Below are 16,852 nucleotides of genomic sequence, written 5' to 3'. Positions count from 1 at the left end.
CAGTGATTCAAAATTATCTAAAGGCATTATATAATGTTTTTAACATGTGATAAAACTAACATGACAACCAAAAGAAAAATTATGTAATTAACAGATACTGACTTAATTAGGTGACATTATTAAAAAAAAAAAAAAAAAAAATCAAGATTCATACCTTATACCAAAATATTAAAAAAAAATTCAGAATAGCTAAAATAGACAAAAGATATTACAAAAGATCCACAAATCTGACTATATAATTATTAGATTTTACCCCACAATAAAAATAAAAAAAAAAGAACAGTAGAGGCCAGGTATGGTAGCTCATGTCTGTAATCTTAGCACTTTGGGAGGCCGAGGGAGAAGGATCACTTGAGGCCAGGAATTTGAGACTAGCCGGGGTCAACATAATGAGACTCATCTCTACAAGAAATAAAAATATTAGCCGGGCATAATGGCAGTTGTTTGTTGTCCCAGCTACTTGGAAGGCTGTGCTAGGAGGATTGCTTGAGCCCAGTAATTTGAGGTTGCAATGAGCTATGATGATGACGACATAGCTCTCTACCTGGAACAACAGAGATTCTGCCTCAAAAATACTCAACCAGGCCTGTAGCTCAGTAGCTACTGCGCCAGCCACATATACCAGAGCTGGCAGGTTCGAATCCAGCCCAGGCCTGCCAAACAACAATGACAACTACAACCAGGTGTTGTGGTGAGCACCTGTAGTCCCAGTTACTTGGGAGGCTAAAGCAAGAGAATCGCTTAAGCCGAAGAGTTGGAGGTGCTGTGAGCTGTGTCGCCATGGCACTCTACCCAGGGCGACAGCTTGAGACTGTCTCCACAAAAAAAAAAAAAAAAAAAGAAAGAAAGAAAGAAAAAAACTCAATCAAACAAAACAGTAGAATGGCAAATATATTTGTCACAAATATGACAAAGTGTTACCCATACATAAGTGTAATAGAGAAAAGAGACGTAAAAGTAAAGCCAACTAGGGATCAAATCTCAATCCTGCCATTTCATTGTCTTCCTATATGATCTTAAGAAAACATTTTAATATCTCTATGCCTCAGTGTCTCCACTATAAAATGAGAAATAAAAATATTCATGCTCATAGAACATTCATGACTGTTAACTCAGATGTTTCTGAAGTATAGGACACATGGTAAAATTCAATATAGTGAAGCCATTATTAGTAATGAGAATCTCACTAAGGCCACTTATAAATAAAAAAGGAAACAGACAATTCACTCGAGGAAATATGGAGATGTTTATAATCATAATATAATCTTGTCGACAGATAAATAAAAATTAAAATAATTGGATGCTAGGAGTTGCGGGGAACAGGAAGATGATGAAATGATATAAAATCTCAAACAGAAGGAATAAGTTGTTTTGAGATCTATTTCATAGCCTGGTGAATATAGTTAATACAATGGTGTATTGTACATTTCAAAATGGCCGAGAGAATAGATTTCAAATGTTCTCACCACAAAAAATAAGTATTTGAAGTGCTGGATATGTTAATAAGCTTAATTTAATTATTCTACATTATAGTTATAAATCATAACATCACTTTTGTACCCCATAAGTGTATACAATTATAAAATTATCAATTTAGAATGAAATGTTTTAAGTATGTGTAATAATTTGATGACATCAATTATTATATCAATTAAATTTGAAGCAATTGTAAAAGTTAAAAAAAAAGAAGAGAATATTTTATATTTGAATAAAAGTATTCTTTCAAAGCCAATGGCACTGTAAATTGGCACTTTCATTTCAGAAATAAAATTGACAATAAATATCAATACTCCTAAAACCAGTCATATCCTTTGATAAAGGAATTTCTCTTTCTTTATTCTCAGGCTACACAAAGAAATAGTTCTGCCCATAGTAATTCTCTAATTATATATTATGGCGAAAAATGAGAAACTACATTTTCAACAAGAAATAATAACATAATTTGACAGAATATTAACAATCTATCAAAAAATGATAATTGTGAAGATTCTGTAGCAAAACAGAAAGTAAATGAAATAGTCTCATGTATGTGAATGAAGCAGAACAAAGGTTGTTCATTAACCAATTGTAAAAATATGCATGTTACTTAGGAAAAAGCCAGAAGGGAACCTGGAAAAATGAACACTGTTCAATCTAGGTAATAAGAACCTTTACTATCATTTTCCTTTTATATTTCTTTTAAATTTACTTTAATAGTATATTTTTCCCACTGTTTAAGATTTGAGCACCCTCCAGGATACATACAATTCATCTCACCATAGTCAAAGGTTTAGGAGTTTCTAAGTGTACCAAACAGAATATAGATACACATTTGTAATTTTACTCTAATCATTCTTTTCCTTTTTTTTTTTTTTTTTTGAGACAGAGTCTCACTATGTTGCCCTGAGTAGAGTGCCGTAGCATCACAGCTCACAGCAACCTCTGACTCTTGGGTTTAATCAATTCTCTTGCCTCAGCTTCCCAAGTAGCTGGGACTACAGACAACTGACACAACACATGGCTATTTTTTTGTTGCGGTTGTCGTTGTTTAGCTGGCCTGGGCCAGGTTCGAACCTGCCACCCTTGGTATATGTGGTTGGTGCCATAACCACTGTGCTACAAGTGCCAAGCCTTTACTCTAATCATTCTAAAGTCATTCTAAATTCAGGAAAGAAACTTACCTTACAGGTAGTATAAAGGGCACAGTACGTCTGTCCTTGTCTTTCTCTGGGGAAGACTCATTCTTTTCAGAAGTATCTTGATGAGCACTACCTCCTTCCTCTGGCTTCTTTTTCTTGTTAGAACTTGAGATCAAAGGACATAAAAATAAACTCTCAATTCTGGCCTAAAGCATATTCTACACTACCCTCCTCCCCAGATCAACTATATGTGGCTTAAATTTTCTCATTCTTTAGGATGACAAGCATAACATACTTTAACCACAAGATTCTTCCAATAGTATATTCAATCATATATACCAATGACTCCAATAAGCAAACTTTGAGAAAGCCAACAGAGGTCAAGGTTAGAGTTGTTTAGTGGTAGTTAAGGAGAATAAGGAGGGAGTCTACCTGCTTACCATCAAACGAACAACAAACAAGTGACTTCTCAATCTAGTCTATCTCTTTCTTATTACTAGATCTCCAATTTGAAGGGAAGCATCAACGTGCCAAGCTATAAGTATTATACTTGCTTTGATAGCCTCTACTCCAACTAGGAGACCCAAGTGACAAGGTCTGGGCAGCTAGACATAATTTAAGGGTTTCTGGGAAAGATTTCGTTTTCCTGATATGCATACTGCTCCTATTCCTTTCGAATACTCCCCTTCTTTTGAACATGGATGTGACACCTAGATATAGCAGCTATCTTGTGATAATAAAGCAATAAGCAAAAGCAAAAAGCTAAGAAACAATAGAGCAGCCATCTTGAGCAATAAGACAATAAAAAGGGCTCGGCGCCTATAGCTCAAGCGGCTAAGGCGCCAGCCACACATGCCAGAACTGGCGGGTTTGAATCCAGCCCGGGCCTGCCAAACAGCAATGATAACTACAACCAAAAATTGACTGGGCGTTGTGGTGGGCACCTGTAGTCCCAGCTACGTGGGAGGCAAAGGCAAGAGATTTGCTTAAGCCCAGTAGTTAGAGGTTGCTATGAGCTGTGATGCCATGGGACTCTAACTAGGATGACAGCTTGAGGCTCTGTCTCAAAGAAAAAGAAAAAAAAAAAAGACAATAAAAAGCTAAGAATTAGTAATTGAGGCTCAGCACCCATAGTTCAGTGGTTAGGGCGCTGGTCACATGCACAGGGGTAGGGGAGAATATGCTGGTGGATTCGAACCCAGACCGGGCCTACTAAGCAACAATGAGAACAACAACAAAATAGCCGGGTGTTGTGGACGGCGCCTATAGTCCCAGCTACTTGGGAGGCTGAGGCAAGTCACTTAAGCCCAAAAGATTGAGGTTGCTGTGAGCTGTGATGTCATAGCACTCTACTGAGGTTGATAAAGTGAGACTCTGTCTCAAAAAAAAAAAAAAAAGAATTAGTAATTGATCCCAACCAGCTACAGGTTTCTTTGCTCCTTCTCCATTCCCACTGCTTCACTTGACTAAGCTTTAAAAAAAAAAAAAAAAAAATGAGCCCAGGAGTTGGGAGATTGCTGTGAGCTGTGATGCCATAGCTTTCTACCCAGGGCGACAGCTTGAGGCTCTCTCTCAAAAAAAAAAAAAAAAGCTACTGAATCAAAGCAAACTACTTTTAGAGTTTGGTGAAATAAGTCATTATTATTTCAACTACTCTAGTTGAATAGACTGTTCCTTGCAGGTAAATATATTCCTAACTGATAAAAATAAGACCAAGCAGGATCATGTATTCAGCTTGTTGTTAACAATTGAAACAAACAGGGGAAGTGTAAGCAACTAAGATCTGAGCACTCTATAAGACACAAATAACAATTCAACTCACCATGGGCACAGTTTTAGGAGTTTCCTAAGCTCCAGGTGTACTAAATAGACTACAAATGTATCCATTTGTGATTTTACTTTATTCACTCTAAAGTGCAAATTCAGAAAAGAAACTTACCTTATAGGTGGTATACAAGGCAGAGTATGTCTGCCCTTGGAAATAAGTTGTGGCTACTTACACTTTCATTTTTTTAGGGGGTGGAATTTCGTCCAAGACTACAGGAGTGGCACATCTCTTGGCTTTCATTTTCACATGGTCTGTTCCTTTCTGTTCCAAATCTCTCTGGGCAGAGAGTCTAATAGATCTTCTATGGTAGAAGAATTGACAGATTTTATCCATAATGAATACATCTACTACCAATATACAAATGTTCCTCAGAAATGTGAAAGGATGTCAAACTACAAAGAGCAATAAAAAGTTAACGTTACATGTATTATTTCCACTCTAAAAAATCTAATCTCTCTTCTCTTGCTGATATTTTTTAAATCCAACCATAAAAGTTTGATATATAAATACATTGGTATTTATAAATTAGACTGTAACAAAGCTGATTAAAAACACTATGAAGCTAAATTATAGCTTTCACATGAAGGCTATAACCCAACTATAGCACAAGACTATGGGGAAAGGGCCAAGGAAGGGGAAGGGAGGGGGGAGATTTTGGTGGTGGGAGGGTAATGGAGTGGGGCCACATCTATGGTGCACCTTAGAATGGGTACAGGCGAAACTTACTAAATGCAGAAAACAAATGCCTACATACAGTAACTAAGAAAATGCCATGAAGGCTACGTTGAACAGTTTGATGAGAATATTTCAGATTGTATATGAAACCCACACATTGTACCCCTTGATTGCACTAATGTACACAGCTATGATTTAACCATAAAAATAAATTAATTTAAAAAAATAAATAAAATAAAATTTAAAAACAACTTGCCAAAAATTACCTAGTACAACACTCTCCTCTTATATTTAAAAGTGAAAAAAGATGATATAACTTGATTCTGTTAGTCACCTTGTTAGTAACTAGTCACAGCTAGTTACTATCAGACTTGAAATTAAAGATCAGATCTCCTAGAAATTGACTAAGGTGTTTATTTTATCCTTTTTCTTTTAGCTGCTCCCCATCCCCTTTTTTGGGTCAAATTTAACATATATCAAAAAGTATGCAAAACAAAAATGAATACTTAAATGATTACAAAGTGAACACTTACAAAATCACCACCTAGACCAAAATATAGACCACCAACAACCACTGTTACCTTGACTTTTACAGTAATGATTAACTTTTCCTTTCATTTAATCAAATAAGCATTCGTTACCTAAAAATGCTATGTTAGTTTTGAAGGAAAGCAATAAATATATGTTTATATAATATAATCAGACTACTGCAAGTATTCATACCTATCTGGTTTATTTCATTTAACATTATGTTTCTGAGATTTAACCTCATCAATTCACATAGCTTTAATTCACTGACTGTGGATGGGTTCGTTCCTCATTTTACTTATCATACATAATATTGCTATGAAGATTTTCACGTATGTCTCTTGATGCATGTGTGCAGACATTGCTATTGGGTATATTAAGTCTTAAGATTGCTGGGTAATAAGAAATTAACATGCTTTTCTCTGATTATTGGTAAGACAGGGTAGCTTTTCACATTTTCTTTTTATAGTTTAATATTTATATATTTTTAAATTTCAGATTAATATAAGGGTACTGTTAGGTTATGTTTGCATTGTTAGGTAAGGTCCCTGTTATAGTTGTGTCCCACACCCAGGAGGTATACCATATACCCTTACATTGTGCTCATTAGAGAAGAGCACACCAATCCTCCCTCCCCTCCCCACCTTGAACTGAACTGACTTTTTCTCTTGTGTGGACATGTATTAGTTTGTCAACCAACTTAATATTAGTATTGAATACATCGATACTTGCTTTTCCGTTTTTGTGATACTTTACTAAGAAGAATGTGTTTCAACTCCATCCAGTTTAACACAAAAGATGTAAAATCTCCACCTTTTTATGGCTGAATACTATCCTATGGTATACATACACCAGTTTATTATTCCATTCATGAGTTGATGGGCACTTGGGTTGTTTCCATATCTTGGAGATTATAAACTGAGCTACAATAAACAATCTAGTGCAAATGTCCTCAGGATAAAATAATTTTTTTTCTTCTGGATAAATGCATAGTAATGGAAGGTCTATTTTGAGTTCTTTGAGGATTCGCTATACTTCTTTCCAAAGAGGCTGTATTAGTTTGCAATCCCACCAACAATGTAAAAAACGGGTTCCCTTTGGTTCAGCTCAATGGTCAAGGTGCCAGCCACATACACTGGAGCTGGCAGGTTAAAACCAGGCTCCGGCCTGCTAAAAACAACCATGACAACTACAACAAAAGAATAGCAGGCGCCTGTAGTGCCAGCTACTTGGGAGGCTGAGGCAAGAGAATCATGTAAGCCCCAGAGTTTGAGGTTGCTGTGAGCTGTAACGCCACAGCACTCTACCCTGGGAGACACAGTGAGACTCTGTCTCAAAAAAAAAAAAAAAAAAGGGTTCCCCTTCTCTCCTCTTCTGCTTCTGCATCTGCAGCGGTGGGACTTTGTGATGCGGCCTATTTTCACTGTGGTTAGGTGGTATCGCAGGGTGATTCTGATTTGCATTTCTCTTATGATTAGGAATGATGAGCATTTTCCCATGTTTGTTGGCCATTCATCTGTCTTCTTCCCAGAAGTTTCTGTTCATGTCTCTTGCCCAGTAACGGATAGGATTGTTTGTTCTTTCGTTATCCTCTTTCATAAAGTGCTAGTTCAAGTCTTTTAGTTGTTTTAAACTGGGTTGTCAATTCTTCACTAATTGATGAGTAGGAACTTTTTATACTCTCCAGATTTGAGCCCTTTGTAAGTCTTATGGTTACAGTTATTCCCATGAATAACTGGGGGTTGGCTTTTAAATCTCTTTATATCTTTTGATTAGATAAATGTGCTCAAACTTATCAATCTCCCCCACTTGAATTACAGTCAATGCTTTACGTGTGTTCTATTTAAGAAATCTTTTCCAGATGAATGCAGTGGCTCACACCTGTTAACCCTACCACTCTCGGAGGGCAAGGTGGGTGGATCCCTTGAGCTTCAGGAGTACAAGACCAGCCTGACCAAGAATGAGACCCTATCTGTAAAAATAGCCAAGTGTTAGCTCGGCACCCAAAGCACAATGGTTACGGCACCAGCCACATACAACAAGGGTGGCAGGTTTGAACCCAGCCCCAGCCAACTAAAGCAACTGCAATAAAAAAATAGCCAGGTGTTGTGGCAGGTACCTGTAGTCCCAGCTACTTGGGATGCTGAGGCAAGAGAATCATTTAAGCCCAAGAGTTGGAAGTTGCTGTGAGCTGTGATGCCATTGCACTCTACCAAGGGCGACATGGTGAGACTCTTATCTCAAAAAAAAAAAAAAAAACTTCCGGAGCAAGATGGCAGCTGAGTAACAGCTTCTGTGCAACTGGGCATGGTGAGAACGGGGAGAGAAGACTCCAGGCATCTCTGGCTGGTGGGTTCTGCCCAGAAACTACCCTTTGGTGACACAGGGAGTCAGCAAGAGACTTCTGGACCCCACAAGGAGGACAGAAGCAGTGGAGAACTGTCAAGTGGTAGGTGCATTTGTTCGGTTGGAGGCTGCCCGCAGCTGTAACCATAGCAACAGCGAGCCAGCAAGCAGGAAAAGCCTTACCTGTGGGCTGTTTTGGTTTTTTCCGACTTAGGCACTCTATTAAACTGCCTTGGGAGATCTTGGGTGAGTGTGCGGACAACTTTGGGTGTTGTCTGGGGACCTGGACTAAGCCACTGAGCTGGAAAGAAGCTAATATCATTCAGCTGTAGGCTGCTTGCACAGCCACTATGGGGGAGCTGCCCCTGCGGGTTGCAGTGTGGGGATCGGCTGGGAGACCCTGGGCGACTAATCTAAGTGTCTTAGCTGCCCAAAGGCGGGGACTGAGACACTGCGGAAGAGCAGAGATCGAAGTATTTGACAGATTACAGCCTTGGCCCTCAGGGACATACAGTGAGACCAGTTTTGGTGCACTGGATAAGCGGGCAGCCACATCAGGAGAGATCCCAGAGATAAGTGCTTTCCTTGGAAAGCTTCTGCTTAGCCAAGGTTCACAGTTTGGAGTGTCTTTTAAATGGGCTGAGGAGACATTTGGGCTCCCAAGCCTGAGAGGTCTGAGAAATCAGCAGAGGCCTCCAGTCTCCATCTTGTACAGTTATATCAGCATTGTGATTAACATCTCATACCTCAGAAGATCACCTGTTGCCTGGACAATATTCAGCAAAATATATATACTGTTTTGTTTTTTTTGGTTTTGAGGTTTTTGGAGTTTTTTTTTTTTTTTGGTTGCGGTTGTTGCTATTGTTGTTTTTCTTAATTTCAACATTTTCCCCCTAGATTTTTCTTTTTCTCTGTTTTCTTTCTACACTTTTCTAGTTTAAATACAATCTTCCATTTTTGCTTTCTTTAATAATTAGAACTTCATTTTTGCTAGTGTTTCTGCCCCTATTCCCCCAATTGTATCCTGTAAGGGTTTTTGTTTGTTTGTTTCGGTTTGATTTATAGTATTTTTGTCTTTCCTCTCTACCTGGTGGAGGTGGGGTAACCGTATCTAATCAGGCTGACCTCAAGGGAACCACCCAACCCAGCACCCACAGAGGTTGGGGGTTTTTAAGGTTGGGTCAAAGTACCCAACTATACACCTATATTACTCCTGTGTCCTTCTTTCGGTGCCTCTCTTCTTTCTGTCAATATTTCCTTTTACTCACCCCCTCTCCTTTCTCTTTTTTACTTTCTTTTTAAATCTTTTTTCCCTTCTTGCTCTTCATTCTTCTCATCCTTCTGGTCCTGTACCAAAAGGACTCATTAAATACTTAGGCCAGAGGCACAGTAACTTAAAGAGCAAGAAGCAGTGAAAGGAAAATTAGGACAAGGAAACAGATACAAGAAACACTCATGAAGAAGAGTCAGCAGAAAAATCCTGGCAAAATGAAATACCAGTCCAGAGCAACCCCTTCAAGGGACCGGGAGGTAGCTACTGCAAAGGATTCCACCTATAAAGAAATGTTAGAAATGACAGAAGGGGAATTTAAAATACAGATGATGAAAATAATGAAGGAAATTGCTGAGAAGGTGGAAAACAACCAAAAAACAATGAAGGAAATTGCTGAGAAAGTAGAAAATAACCAAAAGGAAATCCAAAAATAGAATCAAATAAGAAATGAATGATATGAAGAATATAGAAAGGATATACAGCGCTGAAGGAACTGAAGCAATAAGGGAACTTAAAGATGCAATAGAAAGTATCAACAACAGATTAGATCATGCAGAAGAAAGAATCTCAGAGGTAGAGGATAAAGCTCTTGAGATAACTCAGATAGTTAAAGAGGCAGAAAAGAAGAGAGAGAAAGCAGAATGTTCACTGACAGAATTATGGGACTTTAATGAAGCTTTCAAACAGACGAGTTATAGGTATTGCAGAAGGGGAAGAAGAATGCCCCAGAGGAATGGAAGCCATTCTAGAGAACATTATAAATGAAAATTTCCCAAGTATCACCAAATATTCTGACACGCTCTATCAGAGGGATATGGGACCCCAGGTCACCTCAACTCACATAGAGCTTCTCCAAGACACATTGTGATGAACCTGTCCAAAGTTAAGACAAGAAAAAATTTTACAAGTTGGTGCCAGGAGTAAGCACCAAGTGACTTTGCTTGGGACAAATCCATCAGGGTGACCACGGACTTCTCTAATGAAACTTTTCAAGTCAGAAGACAATGGTCATCTACCTTTAATCTACTTAAACAGAACAATTTCCAGTTCAGAATTCGATATCCTAAGCTAAGCTTTAAAATTGACAGAGAAATCAAATCTTTTGCTGATATGCAAACACTGAGGAAATTTGCCACTACAAGGCCAGCTCTACAGGAAATTCAACCTGTTCTACACACTGACCATCACAATGGACCTTCAGCAAAGTAAACACCCAGAAATTAAAGGACAGAAACTAGCTCCCTCAATGACACAAAAGACAAAACTAAGCAATGGACTTTCACAAAATAAGATGAATAGAATGCTACCACACTTATCAATTATCTCAATAAATGTCAATGCCTTAAATTCCCCACTGAAAAGGCACAGATTGGCTGATTGGATTAAAAAACACAAACCATCTATTTGCTGTCTGCAGGAAACACACCTCACATCAAAAGATAAATTAAAACTCAGACTTAAGGGTTGGAAGTCAATTCTTCAGGCAAACGGAATTCAGATGAGAAGAGGGGTTGCAATCTTATTTTCAGATACATGTGGATTTAAAGTCAGATACAGTTAGTTAAAGTCAAAAAAGACAATGATGGTCACTTCATATTGGTCAAGGGAAAAATACAAGAAGACATTTCAATTCTAAATATTTCTGCATCAAATTTAAATGCTCCCAGATTTTTTAAACCTTACTTAGTTTGAGCAATATGATATCCTATAACACCATGATAACAGGGACTTTAACACCCCTCTCTCAGAGCTGGACAGATCCTCTAAACAGAAATTAAACAAAGATATAAGAGATGTAAATGAAACCCTAGAACAACTGTGCTTGATAGACATATATAGAACACTCCATGCCAAAGATAAAGAATATACATCCTTCTCATCACCACATGGAACAGTCTCCAAAATTGATCATATCCTAGGACACAAAACAAACCTCAACAGAATCAAAAGAATTGAAATTTTACCTTGCATCTTCTCAGACCACAGACACTAAAAGTGGAACTCAACTCCAACAAAAACGTTCAACCTCACACAAAGGCACAGAATTTAAACAACCTTATGCTGAAGGACAGTTGGGTACACGAAGAAATAAAAAGGAAATCACTAACTTCCTTGAGTATAACAACAACGAAGACACAAGCTACCAAAACCTGTGGGATACAGCAAAAGCAGTCCTGAGAGGAAAATTTATCACTTTAGAAGCCCACATTCGAAAAACAGAAAGAGTGCATCAACAAACTCACAAGCCATCTTATGAAATTGGAAAAATCAGAACAATCTAAGTCTAAATCCAGCAGAAGAAAAGAAATATCCAAAATTAAATCAGAGATTAATGAAACTGAAAACAAATGAATCATTCAGAAAATTAATGAAACAAGGAGTTGGTTTTTTGAAAAAATAAATAAAATAGATAAACCTTTGGCCAGATTAACTAGAAGTAAAAAAGTAAAATCTCTAATAACCTCAATCAGAAATGATAAAGGGGAAATAACAACTGATGCCACAGAGACACAAGAGATTATCTCTGAATACTACCAGAAACTCTATGCCCAGAAATTTGACACTACGAGGGAAATGGATCAATATTTGCAATCACACCCTCTCCCTAGACTTAGCCCAGAGGAAATAGAGCTCCTGAACAGACCAATTTTCAAGCACTGAGATCAAAGAAACAATTAAAAAATTTCCCAACAGGGTGGTGCCTGTGGCTCAGTGAGGGAGAGGCCCCCTATACTGAGGGTGGTGGGTTCAAACCCAGCCCTGGCCAAACTGCAACAAAAAAAAAAATAGCTGGTGGGCGGCACCTGTGGCTCAGTAGGTAGGGCGCTGGCCCCATATACCGAGGGCGGCGGGTTCAAACCCAGCCATGGCTGAACTGCAACCAAAAAAATAGCTGGGCGTTGTGGCGAGCGCCTGTAGTCCCAGCTACTCGGGAGGCTGAGGCAAGAGAATCGCTTAAGCCCAAGAGTTGGAGGTTGCTGTGAGCTGTGTGATGCCATGGCAGTCTACTGAGGGCCATAAAGTGAGACTCTGTCTCTACAAAAAAAAAAAAATAGCCGGGCGTTGTGTCAGGCACCTGAGCTCCCAGCTGCTCGGGAGGCTGGGGCAAGAGAATGGCTTAAACCCAGGAGTTGAAGGTTGCTGTAAGCTGTGATGCCATGACACTCTAACAAGGGTGATAAAGTGACACTCTCAAAAAAAAAAAAAAAAAAAAATTCCCAACAAAAAAAACACCCTGGTCTGAATGGCTTCACACCAGAATTCTATCACAACTTCAAAAAAGAGCTTATTCCTATACTGCAGAAATTATTCCAAAAAACTGAGGAGGAAGGAATCTTACCCCACATGTTTTATGAAGCAAACATCACCCTGATACCCAAACCAGGAAAAGACCCAACTAAAAAGGAGAACTTCAGACCAATTTCATTCATGAACATAGATGCAAAAATTCTCAACAAAATCCTAGCCAATAGATTACAGCTTATCATCAAAAAAGTCATACATCACGATCAAGTAGGTTTCATCCCAGGGATACAAGGCTGGTTTAATACACGTACATCCATAACCATCATTCACCATATCAACAGAAGCAAAAACAAAGCCCATATGATCCTCTCAATAAATGCAGAAAAAGCATTTGATAAAATCCAGCATTCTTTTCTAATTAGAACACTGAAGAGTTTAGGCATAGGTGGCACATTTCTTTTTTTTTTTTGTAGAGACAGAGTTTCACTTTATTGCCCTCGGTAGAGTGCTGTGGCGTCACACAGCTCACAGCAACCTCCAACTCCTGGGCTTAGGTGATTCTTCTGCCTCAGCCTCCCGAGTAGCTGGGACTACAGGCGCCTGCCACAACGCCGGCTATTTTTTTGTTACAGTTTGGCCGGGGCTGGGTTTGAACCCGCCACCCTCGGTATGTGGGGCCGGCACCCTGCTCACTGAGCCACAGGCACTGCCCGGTGGCACATTTCTTAAACTGATTGAAACTATCTATGACAAACTGACAGCTAATATTTTACCGAATGGAGTTAAACTGAAAGCTTTTCCATTTAGAACTGGAACCAGACATGTTGTCCTCTGTTGCCATTACTATTCAACATAGTGCTCGAAGTTCTAGCCAATACAATTAGGCAAGACAAGGAAATAAAGGGAATCCAAATGGGAGCAGAAGAGGTCAAACTCTCCCTCTTTGCTGATAATACGATCTTATACTTAGGGAAAACTCCACAAAACTCCTGAAAATCATCAAAAAATACAGTAATGGAGCGGCTCCTGTGGCTCAAAGGAGTAGAGCACTGGCCCCATATGTCAGAGGTGGTGGGTTCAAACCCAGCCCCGGCCAAAACTGCAAAAAAAAAACAGTAATGTCTCAGGATATAAAAATCAATGTCCACAAGTCAGTTGCCTTTGTATACACCATTAACAGCCAAGATGAGAGGCTAATTAAGGACACAACTCCCTTCACAATAGCCCCAAAGAAAATGAAATATCTAGAATATACTTAACAAAAGAGATGAAGGACCTCTATAAAGAAAATTACGAAACCCTAAGAAAGGAAATAGCAGAGGACTTTAACAAATGGAAGAACATACCACGCTCATGGCTGGGAAGAATCAACATTGTTAAAATGTCTATACTTTCCAGAACAATCTACCTATTCAGTGCCATTCCTATTAAAATACCAACATCCTATTTTCAAGACTTGGAAAAAATGATTCTGCGTTTTGTATGGAACCAAGAAAAATCCCATATAGCTAAGGCAGTTCTCAGTAATAAAAACAAAGCCAGGGGGCATCACCATACCAGATTTTAGGCTGTACTACAAGGCCATCGTGGTTAAGACAGCATGGTACTGGCACAAAAAATAGAGACATACACATTTGGAATCGAATAGAAAACCAGGAAATGAAAACAACAACTTACAACCACCTCAACTTCAGTAAACCAAACAAGAACGTACACTGGGGAAAAGACTTCCTATTCAATAAAAAAATGGTGCTGGAAGACCTGGATATCCACATGTAAAAGACTGAAACTGGACCCACACCTTTTTCCACTCACAAAAATGGATTCAAGATGGATAAAGAACTTAAATTTAAGGCAGGAAATGATAAAAATCCTCAAAGAAAGCATAGGAAAAATACTGGAAGATATTGGCCTGGGGAAAGACTTTATGAAGAAGACTGCCGTGGCAACTGCAACAACAAAAATAAACAAATGGGACTTAATTAAACTGAAAAGCTTCTGTACAGCTAAGGAGACAACAACCAAAGCAAATAGACAACCTACCCAATGGGAAAGGATAGTTGCATATTTTGAATCAGAGAAAAGCTTAATAACTAGGATCTATAGAGAAATTAATCCACATGAAAAAAGCCAATAATCTCATACCTCAATGAGGAAGAGAGATGAACAGAATCTTCTCTAAAGAAGACAGATGGGCTCGGCGCCTGTGGCTCAAGCAGCTAAGGTGCCAGCCACATACACCTGAGCTGGCAGGTTCGAATCCAGCCCAGGCCGCCAAACAACAATGACAGCTGCAACCAAAAAATAGCTGGGTGTTGTGGCAGGCGCCTGTAGTCACAGCTACTTGGGAGGCGGAGGCAGGAGACCTGCTTGAGCCCAGGAGTTGGAGGTTGCTGTGAGCTATGATGACACAGCACTCTACCCAGAGCGATAGCTATGGTTTCCACATATGGTTTCCACTATGTATTCAACTTTGATATGAGGACAATGACAGTTAATGACACGGTGGGGGAAGAGGACAGCAGAGAGAGAGAGAGAGTGAGAGAGAGAGAGAGAGAGAGAGGGGCAGGAAGGGGGTGGGGGAAAGGAAAAGAAAATAGTGACTAATTCTCACATAAGTACATTATTTGAATAATTTTTTTTTTTTTTTTTTTTTGAGACAGAGCCTCAAGCTGTTGCCCTGGGTAGAGTGCTATGACATCACAGCTCACAGCAACCGCCAACTCCTGGGCTCAAGCAATTCTCCTGCCTCTGCCTCCCAAGTAGCTGGGACTACAGGCGCCCCCACAGCACCCAGCTATTTTTTTCTTTTTTTGATTGCAGCCATCATTGTTGTTCGGCGGGCCCAGGCTGGAACCCGCCAGCTCAGGTGTATTTGGCTGGCACCTTAGCTGCTTGAGCCACAGGCGCCAAGCCTATTTGAATAATTTTTAATTCAACTTGTTAATATGTTGTTTAGGATATTGCATCCTCATTTATAAGTGAAATATAAATTTTAATATCAGGTATATCCAGATGAAGTAGAATGAATTTGAAGTATTTCTTCTTTTTCTATTGTCTATAAGATTTGGCATGATGTGTTTTTGAAATTATCTTTTTTTTTGTTTTGTTTTTGACCAGGGCTGGGTTTGAACCCACCACCTCCGGTATATGGGGCCAGCACTCTACTCATTTGAGCCACAGGCTCTGCCTGTTATCTTCTATTTTTATTTATAAATATTAGTTGTCTATTTGTTGAGACTTTGAAAAAAAATAAATGAGTATTCCCGGAAATAATTCTCCTCACTATTTAGAGGCCTTTTGGGGGGTTTGTTTCTTCTCTCTTACTTTCAAAGTTTCCATAATTCCAGTAGCTGGTTATTTCAGGTGGTTTCTTTGTTTTCTTGCTAGAATTTTACCTTTTCATAATTTTAAATTCAGTTGTATCTGGGATTGAGGCAGAATTTTGCTGTAAATTATGAATTATGTATTGTTCTTTTTGATCATATTTAGTCGATGCTATGATGTGCTTCCCAGATTCTCACAAATCCCCCAACCCTTTTGAGACTGAAGCACCCCTCCCTCTGCTACTGAGACTATTGGTAGTTGGCTGCTCTCTGCTGAGTTCTTCTCTGGAAATTGCCCCTGGCTAAAGAGAGTCATCTCATTCAAGGTTCATGTTTGTGGGGCAGCAGATATCCAAAGACTGGCCATTGCCTCAATTCAGACACATCTTTGAGGGGCTTTCCCAACTTCAGAGGTTCCTCAAGGGATCAACTGAGATATCTGTCAGGACTTCGATAGAGTTCAACTTCTTCTTCTGTCTATCCTGCTTCATTCTTTCGCTCTCACTGGTCCTCATCTAGACAACACTGCCCAATAAACACACTTCCTACTTGTATTAAAAATAAAATAGCCAAGTGTTATGGTGAGTGCCTGTAGTCCCAGCTACTTGGGAGGCTGAGACAAGAGGATCCCTTGAATCCAAGAGTTTGAAGTTGCTGTGAGAGCGACAAAGTGAGATTCTGTCTCAAAAAAAAAAGAAAACAAAACTTTCCCTACTCCAAGGTCATGAAAATAGTCTCCTGTATTTATTTATTATATATGAACTTTACTTCTTTAGTTTCCGCATTAAGATCTGCAGTTCATCCAGAATTGACTATTATACATGAAGAGAGATATGTGTCAAGTTTCTTTTTTTCCTATTTGGATATCCATTGCCCAAGTATTTTTCACTGAAGGGGAAAAAAAAAAAACAAAAACCTTTCCCTATAGGTCTGCAGTACTACCTTTGACAAATATCGTGTCCACATATGTAAGAATGAGTTTCTATTTGATTTCACTGGTCTCATTGCTATC

The 16,852-nt window shown here is 39.0% G+C and overlaps 1 protein-coding gene across 6 annotated transcripts in view; it reads right to left on the bottom strand.

The window, feature by feature from the left end:
• The window catches only part of TPX2 (TPX2 microtubule nucleation factor), a 109,618-nt gene that overhangs the window by 36,302 nt on the left and 56,464 nt on the right, over positions 1-16,852 (bottom strand). For all 6 annotated transcript variants that reach the window (XM_053574139.1, XM_053574138.1, XM_053574140.1 and 3 more), the window contains 2 exons: positions 4,619-4,747; positions 2,661-2,783 (listed from right to left, as the gene is read on the bottom strand). In XM_053574139.1, the coding sequence (XP_053430114.1) occupies positions 2,661-2,783; positions 4,619-4,747 (252 nt within the window). The remainder of the gene's footprint in view (positions 1-2,660; positions 2,784-4,618; positions 4,748-16,852) is intronic.

Source organism: Nycticebus coucang, chromosome 21 (genome assembly GCF_027406575.1).
Source record: "Nycticebus coucang isolate mNycCou1 chromosome 21, mNycCou1.pri, whole genome shotgun sequence".
NCBI classification, from domain to species: Eukaryota; Metazoa; Chordata; class Mammalia; order Primates; family Lorisidae; genus Nycticebus; species Nycticebus coucang.
This window is presented reverse-complemented; position numbering and strand designations above follow the sequence as displayed.